The sequence below is a fragment of the Lithobates pipiens genome, unplaced genomic scaffold (assembly GCF_037356315.1).
Source record: "Lithobates pipiens isolate NorthernLeopardFrog02 unplaced genomic scaffold, aLitPip1_a1.2 Scaffold_16, whole genome shotgun sequence".
NCBI lineage: Eukaryota > Metazoa > Chordata > Amphibia > Anura > Ranidae > Lithobates > Lithobates pipiens.
The window spans coordinates 104,591,769-104,619,155 of NW_027507748.1; the positions used below are offsets into that span (position 1 = coordinate 104,591,769).

The 27,387-nt window shown below is 42.9% G+C and overlaps 1 protein-coding gene across 4 annotated transcripts in view; it reads right to left on the minus strand.

The window, feature by feature from the left end:
• CMSS1 (cms1 ribosomal small subunit homolog) overlaps positions 1-27,387 on the minus strand; it is a 483,211-nt gene that overhangs the window by 17,348 nt on the left and 438,476 nt on the right. For all 4 annotated transcript variants that reach the window (XM_077480195.1, XM_077480196.1, XM_077480197.1 and 1 more), the window contains exons 2-3: positions 14,533-14,636; positions 1,779-1,859 (exon numbers count right to left, since the gene is read on the minus strand). In XM_077480195.1, the coding sequence (XP_077336321.1) occupies positions 1,779-1,859; positions 14,533-14,636 (185 nt within the window). The remainder of the gene's footprint in view (positions 1-1,778; positions 1,860-14,532; positions 14,637-27,387) is intronic.

The window sequence follows — 27,387 nt, forward strand, 5'->3', positions numbered from 1 at the left end:
GTTTTCCCATTCTGCCACTAAGGTTTTTAAGGGTATGAATAGTGCTGGCGGCTTCAGCTCTGTTCATACTGAAGAAGCCCTGCCCACAAGACATAACACATATAGGGGGCAGAGCCACATGCTGATGACGACATCATGCTGCTACCCCAGTACTGCTGAATGGCTAGAGACCAGTACATGCAGATGTATACATAGGAATACATTGTATTAAACGCAATCTTGCTTTTTATCCTTTTGAGTGCTTTTTTTTTCAATTAATTTTTTTTTTTAAATATGTAACACAGTGAGCACTATTAGTCCCTTTTTCTTTTATGTATGCTATGCAATATCTGAGCGGTTTATGAGGGCAGATAAGGAGGATCTGAGTGAATTTGGGCATGCTGATCAACCCCATTGGTGGATAACAAGAGCAGTGTGATCTTCCCAGAGGTGAGAAGAGGAGGTGGGCAGTCTGGAACGATAACATGGTGGATTGCATGTTTTCACTTGGTGGCATAGTAATTAAGAAGAATTCTTTCATTCAGTGATGATCTTGAGAACAATATGGAATAATGGACTATGCTTTCTAATCTAAGGGACATTATGGACTGATTTCTATATTTATATTTATTTCAGTCACTTATACAGCGCCGTCAATTTACGCAGCACTTTTACATATACATTGTGCATTTTCATCATTCACACCTGCCCTCAAGGAGCTTACAATCTAAGGTCCTTAACTCAAATTCATACATACACATACTAGAGCCAATTTGGACAGGAGCCAATTAACCCACCAGCGTGTCTTTGGAATGTGGGAGGAAACCAGAGTACCCGGAGGAAACCCACACAGGCACAGGGAGAACATGCAAACACCAGGTAGATAGTGTCGTGGTTGAGATTTGAACCAGCGACCCTTTTGCTGCTAGGCGGGTGCTAATCTCTACACCACTGTGCTGCCCCATATATTGATGTTTCATGTATTATTTGGTAGCTCCAACTTATATTGATTGTATTATTTATTTCAGTTTTGTGTGGATTGGAATTACTCAAAGTGTTTAACTTGCAACCTTGATTTTTGTTTATATGTGTACACTCTGTGCAGATTGATATTTCATTTTGGTTTTGGATCTTAGATCAACTTCCGTTGAGCTGGAATGACTATGGAAGGTTTGAAATTTGGCTGCTGCAGTGGAAGAATTTCGATCCATCTATGGCCAGCTTTAGGGGTTCTGAGAGATGGATGGAATCTGGAATTCTGGAACAATCAGGATGAGGATTATGATTTCTCTGAACTCCATCTTACCAGGAAAGGCAAAAAAAACACCCTGACAAATGGGCTAATATTCCTCTACATAGTTCCATGTTAATTAGGTAATTTAACTGGAATTACCTTTCAAGTAGAGCTCCAGTTTTAGGGCCCATCAACCCGCACGCACCCACTATCAGCGTGCCTCCCCTCTTTTTTTTATTTTTTAAGAACAAAGTCTAAAAACACTATTTTTCAAGGGTCTTCTGGCTGTTCTGGTAACACAGGTCTTTCCTCTTCTGGATGGCAGAGGTGGGCAGTCCCTACTCTGAACAGCCCTCAAGTAATACTGTGTGAGAGCTGTTCAGTGTAATAGTGCTGTAGGGGGTGGTTCCATGTCAGCCTGGGCTTAGCGGAAGCACACTGAATGACAGCAAGCATTATGTACCCCAGAAGAGGTGCTGGTGGGCCACAAGAAATGTCCTCCATTATTCTTTTGTCAATGCTGTAAAACAGGTAAACATATTATCAGTGCATTACAACGACATACCTTCTTTCTTTTTCTGGTTTTTGTAGTAGTAATTGTCTCTTCCACCTCTTCCTTTGGTTTTTTTAAAATACATTCCTTGACCTACAGAATTAGTAAAATAGAGTTTAGCAAAGTAGAAACCATGTTTTTCATATGATAGAAAAATACAAGATTTGGAAAGGCTGAACAGATAACTTATTTTTTTTCTTTATTTTTATAGCACTCTACAGAACACAAACACCAATTAATGACCCTCAAAGCTTTCACTTCTAAGAGTGTTGCTGCTCTTATACAGATATACAGACCATAGACTAGTGAAAATTTAGGAAGCAGCTACAGTAGTTCATCAAGTAGAATGTTTTTGGACTCTTGGAGGTAACCAAACTCAGAAATAACACGCAAACATCTGAAACGTCAATGGACAACATAAACATTGTATGATAAATGCATCCTCTGACAGTGTAAATAATTCTGCAGTTCAGTTTAATCTTCAAATGTAAAAAAGACTGGTATAAACAGATATGTAAATATATATTAAAAAGCGTTATATTAAAATCAACATCATTCGGCTCACCCAGAGAATTGATTTCCAGTTTTATTGTTGGAAAAGCATATTTGGCTCTATTCAGATTGATGTTCCGATCGGAATCTCCATTCTTCCCCATGGAGCAGTGGGTGTAAAGGGACATGTGTCCGTTTACACTCCCCTACATCCATTCCCATCAGCCAAAAACAGACAGCTGATTGGATGGTAGTCGGGTGAAAACAAAGAGGCAGTCAATTTACATTTGGGGGCCCATAGAGGAGAGTGGTCTGTAGGGATGGGCAAACAGTTTGGCCCGAGCATAAGTTCGGGCTGAACTTTGGTTGTTTGGGTGTTCTGGAGATCACCGACTAATATGTGGTGTTCAGGGCAAATTCGAAAGCCGCTGGAACACCGTTAAAGTCTATGAGACATTAACATGAAAAATCAAAAGTGCTAATTTTAAAGGCTTATATGCAAGTTATTGTCCCAAAAAGTGAAGCAAAAGTGAAATATTCCTTTAAATTTTGTACCTGGGGGGTGTCTATATTATGCCTGTAAAGTGGCCCATTTTTCCTGTGTTTAGAACAGTCCCTGCACAAAATGACATTTCTAAAGGAAAAAAATGCCATTTATAAGTACTCGCGGCTATAATGAATTGTCGGTCCCGGCAATACAGATAAAAGTCATTTAAAAAAACGGCATGGGATTCTTCTAGTCCATTACCAGGCCCTTTGGGACTGGTATGAATATTAAGGGGAAACCCAAACCAAAATGTAAAAAAAAAAAAGTTGTGTGGGGGGTCCATAATATAATATAATATAATATAATATATATATATATATATATATATATATATATATATATACATATATACATACACAGTGCCTTGCGAAAGTATTTGGCCCCCTTGAACTTTTCAACCTTTTGCCACATTTCAGGCTTCAAACATAAAGATATAAAATTTAAAATTTTTGTGAAGAATCACCAACAAGTGGGACACAATTGTGAAGTGGAACGAAATCTATTGGATAATTGTAACTTTTTTAGCAAATAAAAAACTGAAATTTCAAAATTTTTGGTCTTTTTTCATTTATTTAGCAAAAAATGAAAAACCCATACTGTTTTCAGTATCTATTAGGCTCTATGAAGTACGGTGCACTGACGCACCTTATACATGCGAGTACTCCAGTGGGGGAGCATTTTTTAACTTGTGTGTAATAACATTTTAAAACGATATTGCATCAGCTTTTTTCCTTTTTCATGCACTTTTTGAATACTGCATTGAGGAAACTTCTGATCCAGGGTGAGCTCATTACCATAAGGGGTTTCTGGATTTCACCTATATGCATGATTCAGAATCACGGCTGGATGTAGAAGCATGTTGTTAATTTAATCACTGTAGATGACGTCATTTTGCATCTATCTCACCACCATCAGTACTTTGTTTCTCATCACAGCCTAACACAGGCTGCTACAAAAGACAGTTTAATTTTATCATATAGGGACAATCATATGGTGTATGCACATATATATATATATATATATATATATATATATATATATACACAGTGCCTTGCGAAAGTATTCGGCCCCCTTGAACTTTTCAACCTTTTGCCACATTTCAGGCTTCAAACATAAAGATATAAAATTTTAATTTTTTGTGAAGAATCACCAACAAGTGGGACACAATTGTGAAGTGGAACGAAATCTATTGGATAATTGAAACTTTTTTTAGCAAATAAAAAACTGAAAAGTGGTGCGTGCAAAATTATTCGGCCCCTTTACTTTCAGTGCAGCAAACTCACTCCAGAAGTTCAGCGAGGATCTCTGAATGATCCAATGTTGTCCTAAATGACTGATGGTGATAAATAGAATCCACCTGTGTGTAATCAAGTCTCTGTATAAATGCACCTGCTCTGTGATAGTCTCAGGGTTCTGTTGAAAGCGCAGAGAGCATCATGAAGACCAAGCAACACACCAGGCAGGTCCGTAATACAGTTGTGGAGAAGTTTAAAGCCGGATTTGGATACAAAAAGATTTCCCAAGCTTTAAACATCCCAAGGAGCACTGTGCAAGCGATCATTTTGAAATGGAAGGAGTATCAGACCACTGCAAATCTACCAAGACCTGGCCGTCCCTCTAAACTTTCAGCTAAGACAAGGAGAAGACTGATCAGAGATGCAGCCAAGAGGACCATGATCACTCTGGATGAACTGCAGAGAACTACAGCTGAGGTGGGAGAGTCTGTCCATAGGACAACAATCAGTCGTACACTGCACAAATCTAACCTTTATGGAAGAGTGGCAAGAAGAAAGCCATTTCTCAAAGATATCCATAAAAAGTCTCGTCTAAAGTTTGCCACAAGCCACCTGGGAGACACACCAAACATGTGGAAGAAGGTGCTCTGGTCAGATGAAACCAAAATCCAACTTTTTGCCCACAATGCAAAACGATATGTTTGGCGTAAAAGCAACACAGCTAATCACCCTCAACACACCATCCCCACTGTCAAACATGGTGGTGGCAGCATCATGGTTTGGGCCTGCTTTTCTTCAGCAGGGACAGGGAAGATGGTTAAAATTGAGGGGAAGATGGATGCAGCCAAATACAGGACCGTTCTGGATGAAAACCTGTTGGAGTCTGCAAAAGACCTGAAACTGGGACGGAGATTTATCTTCCAACAAGACAATGATCCCAAACATACAGCAAAATCTACAAAGGAATGGTTCACAAATAAACGTATCCAGGTGTTAGAATGGCCAAGTCAAAGTCCAGACCTGAATCCAATCGAGAATCTGTGGAAAGAGCTGAAAACTGCTGTTCACAAACGCTCTCCATCCAACCTCACTGAGCTCGAGCTGTTTTGCAAGGAAGAATGGGCAAGAATTTCAGTCTCTCGATGTGCAAAACTGATAGAGACATACCCCAAGCGACTTGCAGCTGTAATCGCAGCAAAAGGTGGCTCTACAAAGTATTAACGCAAGGGGGCCGAATAATTTTGCACGCCCCACTTTTTATTTTTTTATTAGTTAAAAAAGTTTAAAAAATCCAATAGATTTTGTTCCACTTCTCAATTGTGTCCCACTTGTTGGTGATTCTTCACAAAAAATAAAAATTTTATATCTTTATGTTTGAAGCTTGAAATGTGTATACTTTCGCAAGGCACTGTATGTATATATATTTATTCCATACCAGGCCCTTCAGGTCTGGTTTGAATATTAAGGGGAAACCCGCACCAAAAAAAAGGGTTAAAGATTGCTTCTAGATACCGATAAGCCCCCTGCCCGCAAACCCCCACAACCCCCAGGCAAGGGTTGTGGAGATGAGGCCCTTGTCCTCATCAACATGGGAACAAGGTACTTTGGGGGGCTACCATACCCATGAGGGCATGTTGCCTGGTATGGTCCAGGAGGGGAGCGCTTTCTCACCCCCCTTTTTTCCTGTGGCCTGCCAGGTTGCGTGCTTGGATAAGGGTCTGGTATTGATTTTTGGGGAGACCCCCACGCCATTTTTTTAAACATTTTGGCGCAGGGTTCCCCTTAAAATCCATACCATGGTATGGATTTTGAGAGGGACCCCCACGGCATTTTTTTTTATTTTGGCTCGGGGTTCCCCTTAATATCAGTACCAGACCTGAAGGGCCTGGTATGGAAATTGGGGGGACCCTCACACAATTTTATATACATACCAGACCCAAAGGGAATGGTAATGGACTGGGGAAATCTCATGCCGTTTTTTTCAATAACCTTTATCTGTATTGGCGGGACCGACAATTCATTATAGCCGCGAGTACTTTTGAATTACTTTTTTTCCTTTAGAAATGTCACTTTGTGCAGGGACTGTTCTAAACATGGGAAAAAAGCACCTCTTTACAGGCATACTATAAACACCACCCAGGTAAAAAATTTAAAAGTAATATTTAACTTTTATTGTTTCACTTTAAGCATTATTAAAATCACTGCTCCCGAAAAAACAGACTTTTTTTAAAACTTTTTTTTGCATTGATACAGGTCCCCTGGGGCATGACCTGGGTCCCCAAACACTTTTTATGACAATAACTTGCAAATAAGCCTTTAAAATTAGCACTGTCATCCGCCTCATCAGCAGGAATCAGTGGAGAGATCCCCTGCTGAGCAAGCGGATCACAGCCGGAGTCTGCCCCGTGTGAAAGGGGCCTTACTCTGTTCATGGGACATATGGATTTTAAGGCTTTTGTCATCTTTTAGATCAGCTGAAACAGGTAATAATATATGTAGCACCCTCTACCAATAGGTAGGTGCTTGTATAGGATTTTTACTAGGAAGACTGTCACCACAGATACATTTAGGCAGGCCTATGCTTTGAGCTAGGCCTGTCTATTTTGATCTGGGGGCTGGGAGTGGTTAGAATAGCAGTGGGTGTGACCACCTGTGCTCTAGTTCTGAGGCGCCTCCCCTGCTTCCAGGGAGAATGTTCTGGAAGAGGGGCAGGGCCTAGAACTGGAGTGGCAGGCAGCTCATGTGGGAGCCCTAACCAATCCCCAACTGGTATTGGCAGGGAGCGGACCTCCTATATAAGCTGAGGTAACATGATACTGGAGAGGAGTTGTCAGCCGGGTGAAGTGGAGAATGGAGTTTTAGACAGCAGCCGGAGGACACCCCCATCTGGGGGGTGCTCCGATCGCAGGAGGAGGCCGGGGAGAACTGTGAAGGAGCTTTGCCTTTACACGGTCATTGATGAGGAACTCCTGGAGCAGAGGGGCAGGTAAAGCTGTCTGAACGTACGGTCCAGTTAAGTTCTCCTTCAAGGATTTGGTGCAGAGAAAGGTCGGTGAGTGTACCACAGTGTACCACAGTGGATGTGGCAGGAAGTCTGTGAGGGAACTTCACTTCTACACGGTCATTAGTGAAGTCCTCGTCATTGTGCGGTCAATAATGAGGAGTCCTGGATCAGATGAGAGACTGTGGGGAGTTGTGTCAAATCGATGTGGCCTGGGGGCACAGGATTTGCAAGCAGAGCTAGCTGGGAACAGTAGTCCACCACTCAGTATGTGCTTTTAAACTATTAGTCCTCCAGGGAGAGGTACTGCAGGCCTCTGGCCTAGTAGCAGTGAGTCTGCAATAGGAAATATTCAGAGTGGGTCCTTTTTGCTTAAGGAAGATGTGTCATTACAGTAATAACTACAGTATAAGTTTGTGTAGGAGGAGACGAAGATTTCTGGGAATATCACCCTTGGGTCATGGGTGAGGAAGTTCTAGAAGCAATAGTCTGCAGGAGGTACGCAGAGGAGGAGCAATAGTCTGCATGGTGATGCAGGGAAAAGACTGTGGTTGTTAAAGAGGAAGTAAACCCATCAAAGGTAAAGCATAATGGGCTACTATGCATCGCATAGTAGCCCATTATGTGTCACTTACCTGACACAGGAGCCAGCGATGTCACCGCTGTCCCCTCTTCCACGGAGTGTCCATCTTCTTTCCAGGCATCGTGGCTCTGGCACTGTGATTTGCCAGAGCTGTAATGACGCCACTCCCACACATGCACACGGGTGCCGCCACTAACAGCATATCGCGTTAGCAGCGGCATGCTCAGTGTACCTGCACGCCACTGTCTATGGCGCATGCGCCATAGACAGCGGTGCCTGTCTTTTTGCAAATATCTCCTAAACCGCGTGGGTTTAGGAAATATTTCTTGAACCTACAGGTAAGCCTTAATCTAGGCTTACCTGTAGGTCAAAGTGGTCTGTAAGGGTTTACAACAACTTTAAACATGCACATCATTCCTTCAGGCTCATGCCATGTGCCAATCTGTAAAATCTACAAATATGATGGCAAGTGAACTATTCTATAGGCATCCCATATACCCCTTTCCTCAACCAAGTTGTACCCCCCTCCCCCCAATAAACAAAACAAAACAAAGCAAATGACTGTTCATTGTCTATGCAAGATATATATATGGGAGTCTGGCAGCGGGGTGATATGGTGGATGTTTGTTACTAGTGGCAACTTCACAGCTACATATAAAAGTGTTTTAGTCGTGCTTTACAAACACACACATTTTTTAACCGGAGTAGGGAAGAAGATGTAGATATCACATGACTGCATTTTCCAGTCTGAGTAGCTGATATCAAATGCCAGTTGGCCATGTAAGACTTTTCAGAATTTCAGCTAATTAGATGTAAAATAGTGTAGTCTGATGTGATAAGCAGACCTATGTAAAGACTCTTTAAATTTATAGACGACTTTGTCTTCCAAACACTATATCAAGTATAAAATAAATCCCAGCTGTAACCACACCTATAAAACAGCACACAACGTATGTATGAGCCTGCACAGTACACGGACTTACATAGCAAGTACTAAAACACTAGATGTAGACGCTGGGATAAAAAGGTCTCTTCCTCCACTAATCTGCCACATCTGGTGATACTGTAAGTAGATTTTCCTAATAGGCCTTAATAGAAAGCATGCCGGTTTGGCACCAGCTCGTTATCTGGAATAGCTCTTCCATGTATGTTTGAAGCGCAGATTGTTAAAGCAGTTTCCTGGTCTGTGTCCCATGTAGGAAAATGTTATAGTGTTCGGCCCTGAGGGATCCAGATGGAAAGCAAAGATCATTTCATCAGCACTTACATTACAGTGATTTGGGTCAGGCACAACAAGCCTCCTTATTACTGATGTAAGACATAAACATCCTATATAATGAGGTAGTAAAACTTGCCTGTGATACAAGGCTAACCCTGTTGTTACTATCTTACATGTTTTATATACTTCTCTAATCCCTTATCATTTCCTGACTTAACTCTAGCCCCATGCACTATACAATTGTGCTGGAATTGTGTGGTTTGAATCAGAGGGCATCCATACCTATATTTCAAGATTTCTATAAACTGATCCTATTAAACAGATTTTAAAGTGGTTGTAAACCCTTACAAACCACTTTGACCTACAGGTAAGCCTAGATTAAGTCTTACCTGTAGGTCCAAGCAATATCTCCTAAACCTATATGGTTTAGGAGATATTTGCCCGGAAACGGGCACCGCTGTCTACGGCGCATGCGCCGTAGACAGCGGCGCGCAGGCGCACTGAGCGTGGCATCCTCGATAACGAAGATGCCGCGCGTCTCGGCTCCTGTGTGCATGCGCGGGAGTGACGTCATCGCGGCTTTGCACTGAGCGCGGCATTTCCAAAAATGGAGCTGCCGCGCGTGTCTACTCCCGTGCGCATGCGTGGGAGTGACGTCATCGCGGCTTCGCTGAATGACAGCGGCGGAGCTGCGAGACCCCACCAACAAGATGGATGCGGCGGACTACAGGGGACAGCGGTGACTTCGCTGGCTCCTGTGTCAGGTAAGTGACACATAATGGGCTACTATGCGATGCATAGTAGTCCATTATGCTTTGCCTTTGCAGGGAATGAAAGAGGAAGTAAACTCATCAGGGTTTACTTCCTCTTTAAAAGGTAGTTTTTCCTTACAATGGTTTCTAAAAAATAAAAATAAAAAGTCACAAGTTTTTTTACTCTTGTGCTGCAGGAGGAACTGAAAAGACATGGTCATGAATTAAAGGATAACTAAACCCAAGAACAAAAATACAATGTATTGCAGTTTACATTCCTTAAAGCGGACCTTCAATCATTTTTTTCATCTTTCCATCTATTAAATCTTCTGCCCTTGTTGTTTCAACTTTGGATAGTAAAACATTTTTTTTCTGCCAATAAAAACCTTATTCCTGTTTCTTATCTCTTCATTAGCCTTTCCTTATGACATCATGCACAGCTCTCTCTCTCACTCTTGTGAGAGTTTGCCGGGAAGGGAGAGGGGATGAGTCATAAGAGGGCCAATGAGAGCTGCAGAGCTGGAGGTGTGTGCCTGTGTAAATCTAGGAAGTGAACAGGCAGCAGCTTCAGCTGCCCACAGTTAAAATGGATGCAGCCAGACTTAGTGGAGGGAGATTTCTGCAGCATATTTGGCAAGTACAGAATGACAGTATATATAAAATAATATGCAAAGCGGTTGGAGGGAAGCTTCAGAATGGCAAAGATGTTTTTATTACAAATTATGTGAGCAGACTGCATTTCCTCTTTAACCGGTTGTGGACCAGCTGCGGCAGATTGGCTCCGCTGCGCGAAATCACGTTATTTTACATGATCTTGCAAGGCTTGGAGGCTTGGATAGCAGTAGCATCTGCCATACTACTGCATATGTATCATGTAATTATGGGAGCAGCAATTTGATGGCTTGACAGTTTGGGTTAAGAGCACAAGTAACTGTGACTGTTATTATTCATGGTGTGCCTTGAATAAAACTGTTTTGGGAACAATGAAATCAATGGGTTTGGTTCCGTTTTGAGAGGTTGCAAAGTTAAGCAAAACCACATTTGTTGGAGGTGAATATTAAAGAGATGACATTTGCCATATCACATGAAACTTGCCTGGAGAGGAGCTAAGCATGACTGTACACAGCACGATAAGAAAGAGAATGATAGAAAAAGAACATGGTGAATTTATGACATCAAGTAAATGACAGGCAGTCATGATGCAAGGCAGAACATAACCCAGCAAAAGACACGGCCATATGGAAAGCAATGGCGGAAGGTTCTGGGTTTAAAGTTCACCAAAGACAGCCAGCAGATTCGGTAATGGTTAGGACTGCTTTTGCAAAAAATAAATAAAATTTATTGCGTTAACTGTTATATGTGTAAAACCCATCTCTGACCACATTATATCTCACCTTAAATGCACCTTTCACAAGTTTGCGGTGGCTTTACACAGACCCTGTCACTTTGCTCTGAATGCTCATTCTGGTGACCTTGCCTCCTTAAGTCTTCAATGAAGGCTTCCATGTAGGCTACTCATCAGGGCAGGAGATATTTTTTTACTGGGGGAAGTTTATCAATGGGCAACCAGAAGAGAATAATTAGGCGGAATGTGCAGTATGACATAGTGAATTATAGGCGTGGCAAAATTAAGCTAACAGTGGGAAGGACTTATACCTTGCACCTACTCACTGTATACAAGGTAACATTTGACACAGTCCTTGTACTCACACGATATGCTTTATTACTGTGCCCCAAGAGTCTAACAGAATGAACAAAACTGGTGCACTCAGGAAGGTAAATAGGTACAGCTGGCCCTGGCAGCAAGGAATAAAATTTTGGGAGAGAAATGCCAACAGCTTGTAGGAAATCACAAATGAGATCTGTGGGTCAGGCTGGCGCACGGAACTGTTACTGTCTCAAGAAGTGGATCACAATCAGAGACCAGGATGGCTTCCAGGAAATTAGAATCAGGGAACTGACCTCTGCACCTGGTCCTAGTGCAGGAGTGGATCATAGCAGAGAAAGTATATCTGTTGTTGTTTCCTCTGAGTGCATAGGTAGGACAGTAACAGAGCTAGTTATGGTATGGAAAGAATGTCCGAGAAGCTCAAGCATGATGTCAGAGGGCAACAGTGCAGAGAAGATGCCTGGCAGGGGCGGTGGCAGCAAGGGAACAGTTGGCCATAGGGTCCCCTACTAACGCTACAGGGCTCAGCCCCCCCCCCCCCCCAGTACAGTAGAAAGACAAAAAGAGAACATTCCATAGCTCAACTCACCAACCAGTCTGCTGACCAACCAAATTAATCTGTGCAGCAGTCTGTTGAAAACAGGGGTTTGGTTAGCTCAGTTTAGTTAAAGGAACAGGAGCACACTGGACACCCAGTAATAGCACAGTGGCAGCAAAGGGAAGTGGGCTGCCTCCAGGCCCATCTACCCCTCAGCTATCTATTTAACGCCACTGTGGAGACACTTATACATTCAGTAGTGTTAGGACTGCAAGCAACACAGGGTGCAGTGAAGAGGCCTTGCAGCTTTCGCATGCGTTTGCAAATGCATGCTAACTAAACCCCTGTTTTAACAGACTGTTGGACAGGTTAATTTGGTTGGTCAGCAGACTGGTTGGTGAGTTGAGCTATGGAATGTTCTGCTTTTGTCTTTCATGTGTTTGCCCTTCCATGTGCTCCTTGCTGTGAAGGCCAGTTATAGGTGGGGGCAAGGGCCATGTGTTTTGTTACCCCAGTACATTAGGACTGCTTCCAACCAGCTCTTGGCAACCCTGCAGGTGTGTGGGGTCCAGTTGCCTTTGCAGCTATTCATTGTTCTCATCTCCCTGTTGCACTGTCTTGTAGCTGGAAATAGACACAGGCTGCTGTGTTTAGAATGCATGGGCTGTGGGGCTCCTGTAGCTTAAAGGGGCTTCCAGAATTTGGACACCCATATTTCCCCTCTTATACATGGTCCTGCTTTGCAGCATCTTTAAAGATGTGTACAGATGTTGCATTTTTTTATGCTTGTGAGTGTTATTAGCTGCTCCTTTGGACCAAACCTGCTGAAGTTTGCAGGAGGTTAATCTTAATGAACATTTGTCTTTTTTCACTTTAGCTTAAGTATACATGTTTAATCCATATGAGAATAAGCATGCTACCCATGCATTTTATGTACTAAAGATAATATGTTTATGTAAGAAGATAATGACCAAAAACGCGGTTTACCAAACTGGTTCAGGATATCTTTTGAAACCCTTGGCTTTTCACTGCACCAGATACAGTACGTTATTACTCAACATAAAGATGATAGAAATTTGGGCTTCTTTGGTTAATAAATATGGCAACACAAATTTTATAAGCTTGTAACTACAAAAGCAAAAGAATATTTTATTTTCTGGACTTAATTTAGTCCCCCTCAACTTGCATCTCTTGGGTTACAATTATCTCTAGCACATTTGATTCCACTCTTTTATCCAACTTGGCAATCTCAAAAAATGCTGCCATCAGAGAGTGTTAAGAGACTAGAGTACTCTATGCCCAATATAAAAGCTCAAGTGCTGATCTATTTGAAGCTCTGACATCAACTGCAATTCCCACCATCTCATCAACTACACGAGCAGCATTATATCTGCTATGTCTCATACAAACATAGAATAGTGAAGTCAGAAAAAAGACAGAGTGGTCCATCAAGACTGCCCCATTTTTTTTTAAAACTTTTTTTGCCTGAGGATAGATCAATGTTTGTCCCAAGCATGTTTGAATGCATTTACTGTTGACTGACTAACTACCACGGGGGGCATTGATAGTTTCAAGAAACTATTAGATAACCACCTAAACGACTGCAACATACAGGGATATAAAATGTAATACTGACATATAATCACACACATGGGTTGGACTTGATGGACTTGTGTCTTTTTTCAGGTGGTGAAGAGCACTCTTCTATAGGACACAAAAAAAAAAACTAACAGGGATTTTATGTATATCTTTAGGGGATTGCGCCTCCCACTCACTATTTACACTACCCCCTTCTCAATAGAATATGCTTAATAATACTTATATTCACTAAATAATCACTGTGCCCCCATATTATCCAAAATATATACACAAGACATTAATTTATAATTGCAAAACATATAGCGTCCTTATTGTGCGATATTTTAATTCGATTGCTCCAACTGTGCCGTCTTAATCACCGATCATCTTCTAATCAAAAGTCCACTTGTGTCTTCTTTAACAGGGATTTTACTAGTCTTTACGCAATGAGAGAAAAAAATGGCTTTAGATACTCTTTAAAGTAGAGTTCCAGTCTGGGTGACAAAAATGAAGCTACTGACTTTTAACCTCTTCCTGCCTGTGCTTACCACGTGATCAGCAGACCGATTGCCAAGTCAGAGAAAGGCAAACACAATCCAGGTTGCAAAGAGGTAAACTCAGCAATTTTGCACAATAGCAGAGTATCAGTATAAACACAGACAAGCTGGGTACAAACACAATCCAGACAATTTGCAACAATAATCCAGGGCATAAACAGGTAGAGAGAACTCTACCAAGGGCATAGGCAAACAGACAAAAAACTTTTGATCAGGCACACAGCTGAATTCCCAGCATTCATTGTACCCATTCTTGATTAAGGTACAAATGGGCATTGCAGATACTTGTGTTGTAATTCTGAGTAATGAGCACTGGATGGCAAAGTTTCAAGGCTGATCATTATACCAACCTTTGGTACCAATGTGTTTAAAGTTGTGTGCCATCAAGTAACTACACCAAGAGGTAGCCCAGCTCTAATATTTACTCCATCAGCTATCTATGGTCTGGACCTTTGACAAGCAGGGGGTGTGCAGCTGTAATTAATATTGTACATTTTAAAATATTTTAAACATTTATGCAAGATTGTACATACATCATATAGAAAAGCACACCAGCAGTAGAGTACAAAGATTTTTCCTATTTTATGCATATTACCGGTTTCTTTTTCTTCTTGGGCGTCTTATCTGAAGCCACTTTCTTGCTCTTCTTTGCAGTTGGTTCCCCATCACTTTTTTCACTTTTTACATCATCTGCGGGTTCTGAAAAACATATTTACAAGTGAGTCTGCCATAAAATATATTTACTATACAGTATATGAAATGTGCTCTGTAGGAACAAATCCAACTACTGTAATAATGGCATCCTCAGACAAAAGGAATAACCATTACTTACAAAGTCAGAAAGCTGATTCAGTTTAACATTTATCTATTTTTTCATATATGTTAAAGCTAGACTCAGCAGGCTTTTCACAGCATTTCCGGGCAGGACTGCAATATCGTATCATATTATCCTTTACTAAAACCTATATACGTTTTTTAAGAAAGAGGAGGGAGATTGTTTTTTAAAGCTGAACTCCAACTTTCTTTTCACTAGAACTGAATGGAATGATCAATCCCAACACAGATCATACCTCTGTATTATGTTGCTCTGTTGTCTGCAGATCCCCTGATATTCTAGTATTAGTTGTGTCTTTGTATCATGTGACATCTTGTATAACCTACTGATATACTCTTTCCTATTCACAGCACCTTCCCGCAGCAGCTAGAGTCTATAACACTCCTCTTTGTAGTCTTTCATAGTCTGCAAATGACGTTTGAACTTCCTTCAAAGCTCTGATGGTGGGTGGGATGGAATACATCCTAATTAGCATTTAATCCGGTTCAGTCACACCTACAGGAAGAGTCCAAACCTGTTTTGAAAGCTAGCTGTGTTGCTGCTGGGCGGCATTGAATGAATGTCAGGGAACAATCCACAGAAGAACTGGCACATTTGCCAATGTCCATCAGAATCACAGATTGGCACATAGAAATTTGTCAATGCTAATGCACACAAAGGCACGAACGGCCAGTGTGCAGGCACGTGCGCCAAGGCCCACACAATGCGTGACAGATTCTGGTGCCTATTTAAAGCCAGCAGCCTCAGCCATTAGTCGCTGGATGATCTTCAGCTCCCCTGTGTGTTCCTGTTCTTGATATTATTGCATTTCCTGTTATTGACCCAGCCTGCCTTTGACCTGTCTTGTCTCCATTCCTGGCTTTGACCCTTGGCTTGTTCTATTGACTCCGCTCCTGTCTGCTGTACCCGTGTATGACCTCTGACTTGTTCTTCTGGACTTCCCTGCTGCCTGATTACCAGTGTATGAACCCAGTTTACTCCTGACCCTGCTTTTTTCCTTACCCTTGGCTGATATTCTGTGTATGACCCAGGCCTATTGGCCTGGCTCCTGACCCTGCTCCTGGTTCTCTGTTCAGCCAAGTCTCATCTGGTACATGAGGGACCCCTGCCAAGCAATGCATCCTGCTGGTCCAGCCGCCATCCAGCAGATATCTCATCACTTCATCGCAGTTGGCAACCCCTGCTTCTTTGGGCAAAACACTCCTTGTTACCACCTTCAGGAGTGCCCTGCACACAGCTTTTTTTTGTTGTTTAAAGATTCACAACAGATTTCTATGGGAAGTTCTTCCTTAACACAAGCCAAGTAAACAAGAAGTCCATACGCAGGATGCAGAACACCTAGAATGGTAGACTGCTGGAAAAAGTACCCGAACATCATAAGTTTACGGTAACTACATTCAATTAAATATCTATTCAGTAAACATCAGTGACTACATGTTCAGGATACATCAGTGCTCTGTGAAACCCACTGGTGAGAAGTCATTCACTTTGGTTCGGATGCAATGGGTTTTGGAAACGCAAAGGCTAAGTTCACATTTTACATACTGTAAAATGGCCCACTCATACAAGGGGCCTCAGTTATTTAAAATAAAATGTGTAATTTGTAAAAAAAGTACCAGTTACTTACCGGTAACTGTCTTTCTGGGAAATCTTCCAGGACGGCACACCTGAGAGATGAGAGGCTCCTCCCTACAGGAAACACAATCAATCGACAGCTGTTTTAAGTCCCCACCCTTCCCCTTGATCCTCAGTTTGTAGAGAAGTAACTCCTGAACCAGGTTCACAAGGGAAATCATTCCTCATAGGTACTCACCTTCTAGTGTTCTAGAATTTTCCCTCCTCCAACGGGCGGGAAGTAGGCCTGCCGTCCTGGAAGATTTCCCAGAAAGACAGTTACCGGTAAGTAACTGGTACTTTTCTCAAGTCATCTTCCAGGACGGCACACCTGAGAGGATAAACAAGTACCTCAGGCCTACCTTAGGGTGGGGCCACTGCAAAACCCTCTTGGCGAACCTTGGCTCTGCAGTGAGCTTCACCTCCACTCCATACGCTCATATGCTTGATGAAGGCACCTTAGCTGGATCATGCGGCTGATCTGCAGGTCTGCTCCACAGATGTTCCTGCCTTTTCCGCTTCAGATGCAGTATCTAGGTGAAATGGGCTCTTAAAAATGGAATCAGAAAACATGTTAAACTTGTAGGTTAGCAATGTTGCCTATCTCACACATCTAACAACCATGGCCTATTATGCCTGTAGGTGCTACTTAGAACCACTAAAAAGATAAATAAGAGACCTGTGTAAGACAAGGACACTACATTAATCAATAAGAGGGCCTGTCTTAACACTATCCTGTTGAGGCAAATAAAACTGCTTCCCTTTTATCTTTATGTCAGCAAAAGACTAAAGGGAAGCCTACTTAAGGGAAACAGATTAACAGAAGCTTGAACCCTGGGTTTAAGGCACGCCCAATCTATGTCCTTACTTACGCCTGAGAGCCTTCTTCAGGAGATTAAAGTCCCTAGCAGGAGTAGACTACCCATATTGCTATGTCTAGTTTTGCTAAAAGGGCAAAATGAAGGCCATGCACCGAGCCGAAACCTATTTGATCGGGTATACATCTTTATACTTCATCCTCAGGCCCTAATACTCCTCTGAACAGAACTCTCCAAGTTCTTACTAAACAGGGCGATTCATTATCCCCTTCCTCCAGTGTCCCATAACCCTACAGGGCTTCAACCCTAGGAAATGGTTCTGGCATCCCTGAATGCAAGTGGTCAAGGTTTTCTGACATGTGGCATCTGCAGCCCGAACTCCTGGCCCCTCCATGGAAAAGAAGGCTGAAATACAAAAAGGTGATACATGTATTATTAATATCACAAATAAAATGATCATAGATTGTGGGCACGGCACAATAGATTTAGACAGAAAGGACACAAGCATAGACAACAATGTTGTGTGCCTGAGTGCGAGTAGCTAAACCAATATATCAAATATGGGAAGAGACCCAAATCTGAACCTCAACGTAGACAAACAGTCCTCATAGTCTGGTTTTCTGATGTGCTGCCAAGATGTAAAAACATTAAGACTCAAGCAAACCCTAAGTGCTGCGTATTTCTTTAGTGCAGCTAGCTAGGTCATAACTGATATATAAATACGGAAAGGACAGGAACCCCCTTTACTGTTGTGCTTTACCTATGTACAGCAAAACAAGGCTATAAAGACAGAAAGTCCCAAACTTCTATGTTGTGTATTTCTGACAAACCACCACAGTTATAAGATTAATATGAACACCAACTCCCGTGTTGTGCATTTCTGCTATGCCACAGGGAAAAATATGGAACACAAGACAATCCTTTCTGTCATGCACTTCTGTAGTGTAGTTCAGATAGAACCAACACTGAGAAAGGACACAAGCAACCTGCAGCATTGTGTTTTTCTGAAACAGAAAGCACCAACAAGCTTCAATCTTGAGTATTTCTGCTGTGCAACAACATAAAAGCAGACACTGAGGAAAAAGACAGACAGCCTTTACAGCTGCAATCTTTCTGGTCCGCTGCAAAATAAAACAATAACGCCATGATGAGTATTCCTGCTGTGTAGCGAAACCTCAATCAGAAGGGACAGATAAGTTTAGGGTTCCCACACCCGTGCGACCCAACCTGCGACTTGGGACTGCAAGACGCATGAGAAGTCATATACTATGGCTTCCAATGGGTACCATTTGTGTCTGTGCGACACCAGCAGTCCCTGATTCCTGGATCCACAGACCTCAAGATTACACAGGTCTCAGGGAAAAAAACAAATAGCAATTTTCAGGTCGAACAAGTAAGGGGTCCCCAATGCTGTGACTTCCTGGAGGATTGCAGCCAACAAACCCCTGCTGTGTATCCCTAAGATGCAGAAAGGTAGATCCATGAGAAACACTGCTTAGCCTGATATACAAACGATTAGGCAGTAAATATAGGACATACAGGACACAAACATTCAATCTTTGTGCATGTCTGATGTGTAGCAATATACCAATACTGAGCAGAGAGGCCACCATCCTCAATGTGTCTCTCAGCTGAGCAGCAAAAACAAAATCAGAAAAAGACAAGCAACCTTCACTGCTGTGTTCTTTCTGATATGCAGCCAATAAGGCAGTATATGCAAGACATAAAAGGACAGACAACCTTCAATCTTGTATATGTCTGATGTGCAACAATATAACAATTCTGAATAGAGATAGCACATCCATATTGAAGCGATTTGGCCTTGCGACTCAACATGTCAAATCGCATGGCTAAAATCAGCACAACACCACTTTGTGGTGCTACATGGATTACCAAAGGCAGTATATGTACTACACCTGGCAGGGGTTCAATTTGTATTTCTGCTATGTAGCCCAACAAATTCGAACCATCAATTTTCACTGCTGCCTTTCTGATAAGGCAGTAATACAGGACACAAAAACCTCACAGACCTTAATGCTGTATAAATCTGATGTGCAACAATAAAACACTATGAATAGAGATAGCACATCCATATTGAAATGATTTGTCATGCGACTCAACATGTCAAATCGCATGTTTAAACTCGGCAGCCATTGCTGTTAATAGCACTATCTGAATCAGCACAACGCCACGCAAATCAGGACCATCAGACTTCACTGCTGCCTTTCTGATAAGTAACCAACAAGGCAGTAAAACAGGACACAAAGCCCCACAGACAGACCTCAATCTTGTGTATGTTTGATGTGCAGCAATATAACCATTATGAGCAGAGATGTCACCAGACTCAATGATGTGCATTTCTGCTGTGCAACACAAAACCAGAAAGTACAGACCACCTTCACTGTTGTATTTTTCTGATCTGTAGCCAAACAAAGCAGTACCTTTAGTATATAAAGGACAGCAAACAAGCTTCAGTGCAGTGCATTTCTGATGTACAGCAATATAGTCCTTATGAGCAGAGATGTCACAAATCTCAATGTGTATTTCTGCTGTGCCACAAAAACATCCCAGCAAGGACAAACCTTCACTACTGAGGTCTACTGGTGTGCAGCCAATGAGGAGTCATGGTCTATCCCTTTATGAAATAACCAACAGGCAATTTATTTCATAGGCATAGCCTGGGCTGTAGATACTAAACCTTCACCACCAGAGAAGGAACAGATCCTAAAATGGTTGGACACCCTACTATTAGTAGTAGTTGTTGTCCTACCTTACCTCCATAGACTGAGCAAACGCTAGCCAGCACAAATCCAGGTGGTGCTGATTAGCAACTAAAGTCTCAATGAGCCCAGCCCTAGAGACCGATTTAAGACCTCTCTATAAGAGGTGGTTACCAGTTTAGCCTGGGAGGTAAATAGCTATTTGCAGGCTTCAAACAATCAATTATGTAGCTCTTGCATAGGTTTGCACAGAAAATCCTCAATTAAAAGGATGTAGGGAGCGATCTATGGTGAATCGCCTTTAGATCTGCCACTGAGTGGATTGTAGCCCAAACCAATAAAAAAAAAGTTTCTTCTTACCTCCTACACTATAATATAAACACAGTGTAAAGGTGGAGTGGGAGGTTGGAGCTTATGAAAGTTAACTATAGCAGGCAACCCCCAAAAGGAGGATCTGTGACAAGGGAACCCCTACTGTGCCACACAGTAGCTTGGTCTCTGCCCATCCTTGAATGTTAGGTCAGCTCTTAAACATTGTGAAGCAACTTCAGATTCCTAGCAGCTGGGCTAATAGGGCCGGTAACCTAGTGCACCTGCTGACTAGGGGAGCTTCTGAATCCACCAACCACTGCCCAATTAATAACTTGTTCAGTGGTATACCTGGCCTGTAAGTAACTTTGTATCTACCAGGTCCCCTCTGTATGCTATATTCATCCCTACTAATGTACCACACCTGGGCATGTAGGGAGAGGCTGGCAACCTACTGCTGCGATAACCACAGTGTCTCTGCTGTAAGAGGGAGCTGTGGCTGGTGGTTTTAGCAGTGGCGTCTGCGCTATTTGTATCCCGACCCCAAGTTCTGCACTGCACCAGTCAGTATATACACGGGGAAGGGGGAGCAATGGCCTACCTACCTTTCTCATCTGAGGTGGTTTAGGCACACTCGTTCCTCTGCACCACCTGTCCACCATACAGCTTCTCTGATGTAAGAGGGGCTGCAGCTGGTGTTTTTAGCAGAAGCTTAAGGGCTATTTGAATCCAGACCCCAGGTGAGATCTCAAATGCCCAGAAACCCTCTGGCTGGAATTGGGGATTTTGCAGCTAATTTCCCACGGCAAAAGGAAAGTAAAGTACTCACCGTTGTCGTCTTCCTCTTTTTGCCACAGCCAGCGGGCTTGCTTTTCCATCCTTATGGTCCACACGCAAGGAGGATAGCCGCCAAAGTGCTCCCCCCCCCAACTGCTGTCCCCATAGGGAGGTGCTAGGTTAGGCTGTGTCCTGCACTGTACCAGTCAGTCAGTCTATATACATGGGGAGGGGCAATGCCTTCCATTCCTCATTCCCATCTTCATATCTGAGGTGGTTAAGGCAGACATCCACCGTAGTAAACTGGTGCCTCCTCGCTCTAGAGAAAGGAGGATGTGGGCGCCTGCTCCTACTGACTCTCAGCCTTCCCTCCTGGGTAAGAACGCCGCTGCCATTTTCCCGAAGTTTGAAAATGACGCGGGTGCTTGTTGCCACGCCCTCTCCGGCAGCCCACGCGAGCTACCGGGGACCCAGGAGTCGGGAACAAGATCCCCCTGGAAAGAACCGATGGCCAGCACCCCCGTCTGAACAGCCACCTGTACAGGTAAGGAGGGGGAGACAGGATAATGGCCCCTGAAGTTCTGGGTACACCACTGTACCCAGGGTCCTTCAGCTCTCAGGGGGGCTCTTCCAATTTCTGCTGCCCGCCCTGAGGAAAAGATAGGGGAACCCCCCAGGAAGGACAAGAATATCCTACCAGACCCAGAGGCTTCCCAGGCTTGTGGTCCGGCTCCCAGGGGGAGACCACCAGCCCCAGGCTTCGGGTAATTTGGAAAAAAACAAACAGTTTCGCTGTGTAGGGAGAAACACAATCAAAAACTGAGGATCAAGGGGAAGGGTGGGGACTTAAAACAGCTGTCGATTGATTGTGTTTCCTGTAGGGAGGAGCCTCTCATCTCTCAGGTGTGCCGTCCTGGAAGATGACTTGAGAAATATTGTTTAATGCTAATGCCATACCTGTAGGCCATGGGTGCTCAATCTGTGGCCCTCCAGCTGTTGCAGAACTACAAGTCCAATGAGGTATTGCAAGACTGACAGGTACAAGCATGACTCCCAAAGGCAGAGGTATGATGGGACTTGTAGTTTTGCAACAGCTGGAGGGCCGCAGGTTGCGTACCCATACTGTAGACCTTTCTGTCACTCTTGAAGCTTGGCCAGAATACTTTAAAATGTTTACATTTCTATGTCCTGATTTATTTCCAGAACATGGCAGTCTTTGGGCTCTCAACCCAAGCATTGCTGAAGCAAGCACTCTTCCTGATCCATGAGCTGCTCATGCGCAGCATGGACTCTCCCATTACACATCCCCACCATAATTCTCACACTGCTGTAGCCCCTTTCCATCTCATACTCTGTGCTTTAACAAAATGGACACTGTTCCTTCTTTCAGGACAGCTAAACTGATTATCACTTTATTTGTCCTCAAAGAAGATGGCTCAGCCACCATTTTGTTGTAGCCCATTTCCTAGAAATAAGACAGGATTGTAGGGATTGTTTGGCCGTACTTCTCCTGTGGATCACAGGAGTGGAGTTTGTTTTGTCCTCCTGTGACCCATTTTCAGCAGACAGCAGGCTGAAGCCTGCTGTCGGCTCACATCACAGAGCCGCTGTGGGCTCAGGAAAGATTGCGACAATGTGGACGGGGTCTGCCCACAACCTTGGACTGGCACCTGGCTCAGCCTCTCAGCGAGCCTGAGCCAGCTGCTCTTGCCCTCTCCAAAGCCCAGCACTCCAGTGAGAGCAGGGGAGAAGGAGCAGAGAGCGGTGACTGACAGTTACCAGTTCTCTGCTCAGGAAACTCTGAGAACCAAGCGATTGGCGGTGTTCAATCATTTTGTTCTCAGTCTTAAAGCTGGTGGGGGACAGATGCAGCATCAGACCAATGTTGCATCCACCTAGGGAAATATAATTCTTGAAAAAAAAAAACATATTTTCTGTCAGCAAAGTGACTGTATACAACAGTGTTTTCACTTGAAAAGCAACCTTCCTTGACACATTTGACAACTCCTGGCTTACAACAAGTTCCCCTATCTTTGTGAGCAAGCCAGGAGTAGTAAAACTTGTTTTTTGAGTTTAGATGTTGTATGCAGTCACTTTGCTGACAATTAATAAATACAACGAAAGAAGCTAAGTTTGTTGTGTAGCCAATATAATTTTTCATATCTTTGATGTAGAGTGAAGACGGACTATAGTTGCCAGCACCCAGATTGTCCATGTATATTGCCCGGAGTGAGTCTTGAGTAGAGCGATGGTTTCATGCTTCCTGAGTGACAAAAAATACCTACAGGTATGGCATTTGCATTAAACAATACTTTTACAAATATTTTAAACTACTGGTGCCCCTTGTCTGCAAGTAGAAGTTTACGTAAAAAAGATGAACTCATCCTTTAAAAAAGGCTAGATACACTTCAGAAAAAGACATGTTTGCATCATAATTCAAATCTATCTGCTCATCTGCTGCCTGTAGTTGTCCCTGACCACATTCTGCTCATTCAATTAAAAGATGCTATAAACAAGAGAGATCATGATCCTTATTTAAAGGAACCTTTTCCTAGCTTTGGACAGAAAGGGAAGGGTTAGAACATCGGATTTAACTGCTCTATCCCTGTTGGGAAGATTTTTCATCACCTCCCATCCCCATTCTATCTGTTTGTGGGACAAAAACTGGTCAATTTTCTTTACTGGAAGTCAGACAGCAATAAAATGTCAACAGTGGTTTGAACCCTTCACTTCTTAAAAAGTAGTGTTTTCTGCTCTGCCCTTGATGAAAAAAATGTCCCCTCACATTCTGTTCTGCTGAAATATCAAATAGAAAATCAACCAGCGCTAAACACAATAAAATAAGTGAAAAAATGCAGCTAGAATACTATAGGTCAAAATACCAAATCCCACATTACAAAGTAAAAAGTAACAGTACAGCGCAAATAAATAATAAAATATTAATATAAAAAGTCCATAAAATGAAAAATAGATGAATAATAGATGCAGTGATCAAGAAGAATCCGCTTGTGCAGTGTGTCTTCAATCAGTATAACAAGTGACGATGTGATCCCTTCACCATTGAACAAGTTGGACTCTCACCTCAACTAATGGACCCCTGATATATCAGACAGGTCAAAAACACATGTTCCCATCAAGGGTAGATCATAAGATTTCAGCAGACCAAACGGAAGTACTCCAAGGAAAGATCCTCCTCCGTGTCATCAGATCAATATGATTTCATGTATAAATATAAAGAACAAGCAAATCTAGTGCTCTCCGTTGATACAAATTTATTTTAAAAGCAAGTAAAGAGAAATTACACTCACATTTGTAAGCACTGATCTCCAGTGCAGAGTGCTAAGCAAAGAAACGAATACCATGCGTGGATCAGTGTATTAGCCTGCGGATGACGTATAATGCATTTTTGGTGACAGGTGATCCTTGATGTCTCACCTTTCCTCCAACGAATTTCAGATTGTATTCCATTAGATTCCTACCCAGTTATACTCGCTGGGGACAGTGACACTATGACCCGGTAGTGATGTTTACACGTCGCTTCCGGATCAACAACAGAAAGGGGAGATCAGCGTAGGGATGTTCACTCATCTCCGTTCCCTCTACACAGCGGCAGCCACCATTCTAGTCCCAGGTTTGCTGATAGGTGTGCGGAGCCCAGGCAAAATGGCAGGGGCTTCTGGAGGTGTGTGGAAGTGATCTGGGGAAGCCGTATGACTTACAAATTTACTGCAGTTGCTGGGAGCCTTTGTAAAACCCACTGAAGCCACCACCGTAATATCTAAAGCCATGGCTGTAATAGGGTTAAAGTGGTTGTAACCCTAAAAAAAAAAAAAAAAAAAAAGATCCTGTTCCCTTATAGCAGGTTAAACAGCACAGTGCTTGTGCAGTCTAATTTGCCCATATCTAAGCTGTAAAAAACCTGGTTGATCCTGCTAGTTCCTATGTTTCCCTCTGTGTACTGACCACTGTAATCAGGCCTGCTGAGCCCTGATTACCATGGTCTGTTTAAGTGCCTCCATCATCCACTGCTCTGCTCTTTCCCCCTCTTCTTGCCTGTCAGCTCCCAATTCTTTGTGAGCCGTCTCCGCCCCCCCTCTTGTATGCAGCCATAACACAGTGTAAGTTTTTTAAAACAATGCCTCTAAACACCTTTTTTTCACATATTTTTAGGCAGGACACACTCTCCTCCTCCTATCTAGGGCTACAGCAGGAGGGGCTAAGCAACCAGCACAGCGGTCAGGTGACCTCCCTGGCTGACATCAGAGGGAGATCTTTGCTCCTCCCACTGTATCCCTGGATCGTTGGAGGAGAGTGGCCAGGAGTCACGTGGCTGGTCTGAAAATACTTTAAAAAGGTATTTAGTGGCATTGTTTAAAAAAAAACACTTAAACTGCGTGTTATGGCTGCATACAAGAGAGGGTCTGGCAGTGAATAACTTCTTTAAGGTTACAACCACTTTAAAAACTATGGAGGAAAGAATATACAGCTGGGTGGACACTTCAGACAAAGCAGTGCATGCCAGAAACCCAGGAAGCCTGCACCAGAGACCATGCAAAAATTCAGGTATGAGGCTCAAAGATAACACAACCGGAAAGTATACTTTTTTTCAAAAGATTACAGTCCAAAGAAACTTGAAAATGACAGCCACATGGCTAAATCAGAGAGTCTTATCCTTGTGTTAAAGCTTTGTGAATTGAGCCCTAAAGGTTCAGCTCAAAAATGCAAAACCTAGAATGTAGGTGGTACATGTATGTTACAAAGAGGTTGCACTAAATTGTGAACTGCTGCAGGACTACAAGTGGTACATGAACATTCATATATTAACATTTTATAAACATACTATTTATTATACTGTATTTTAAATCACATGAAAGCTCTACTAAGTCATGGAATGGAAAGAATGTCCAGGAATATATTCCATCTCCATTGCCAGTCATCTGACAAGCTTTGGCCTGCTTCACCTTGAGGGATACAGGGATAGGATAACGAGCAGGAATCCCAGTACTGATGAATGAGGGAAAAGTGTAACATTACAATGAATGTAAATAACACTGTCACATGAGTTTTACTTTGTGATGGCCAGAGATCACTGTATATCCCAGCCAAAACACTACACAAAATTCCAAATTATATCTAAAGCCATTACTTTTTTCATTTTGGATAGAGTAAAACCCCTGTCAAGTTTTTTTTTCTGAAATCGGTGTCCCATTTGAGAGACTTCTTGTCACTTCCTGTCTTGTAAACATAACAGGAAGTAAGAGTAAGCCTAGGTTCACACTAGTGTGCACTCAAGCATTTCAGTATGTTTCTTTGGTGCTTCATGCACCTTTGGACTTTCATGCTTAATGTTTTTTTTGTATGGGGAGGAGACTCTGCCAAAAGTGCACACAAATGCCTCCCACTAAAGTCTATGGGGCCAAAAACACACTATACTGCATCAAAAGAAGAACCTGCACCTTTTCAAAAATTGCACTGCCCATGTTCCATTGATGTGAACATGCACCAATAATAGAGAATAATAGGATTTCCATTCTTATGTATTGCAGGGCAGTGGCAGATGCAGGAGGAATAGCAGTAGTGTGAACTGGGCCTAAATTCCTCAAAAGTTAAAATATTAAAGCCTCAGTTTTTTCATTTAAAGATAACAAACAGATGTAGCACCCTGGTGTTTAGGCAGGGTTGCAATTAAATGTATCTGCCAAGTGATAGTTGCCTTGGCTAATTGGCAGTAGGTCAATTGATTTCACCCTAACTCTGAAATTTCTGCACTTCTCTTTTCTGTCGCTAGGTGGCCGGGTACCTGGTAAAGTTAGGCAAGACAAGGGCATTGTAAGGACAAACTAGGAATGAATGTGGTGTCTCAGCCAATGAGCAGCGATTTTCTTGATCCCTTGGCCTGCTGGGAGAGACTATTTATTTGGGTAGAGTCAGGTGATTGGGGTTCTGTGCCACCTGGACGGCTGTCAATTTGGACATGTGTTGTAATGCACTGGGCTGCTAGGCCATAAGCTTTGGGCCTATCTGGGGACATCTGGCTGCTAGGCTATCTGATGGCCTATTCAGAAGAAAGAAAGCAACATATCGCTGGGACTGCAGCTTGCAGTCCAACCAGAAGCAATGGTTCTACCAGCCAGAGAACCAGCTGTGGTCAGAGGTAGAGGGGAAGCTGTCGCCACTAAGGGACCATCTACCTTGCTACCGAAGACCACTGTGAGTAGTGGAAGAAAGTACCAGAGTAATATTCTCACCAGCCGGGGACGGTAAAGAATTGGGAAGACTTCAGCAGCTGCCAAGCCTGGGACCCAGCCAGTGCAGGTGACATTTGCGGGGGAATTATTGTGTGCCAAGCCAGGGACCAAGCAGGCCAGCGGGTGACG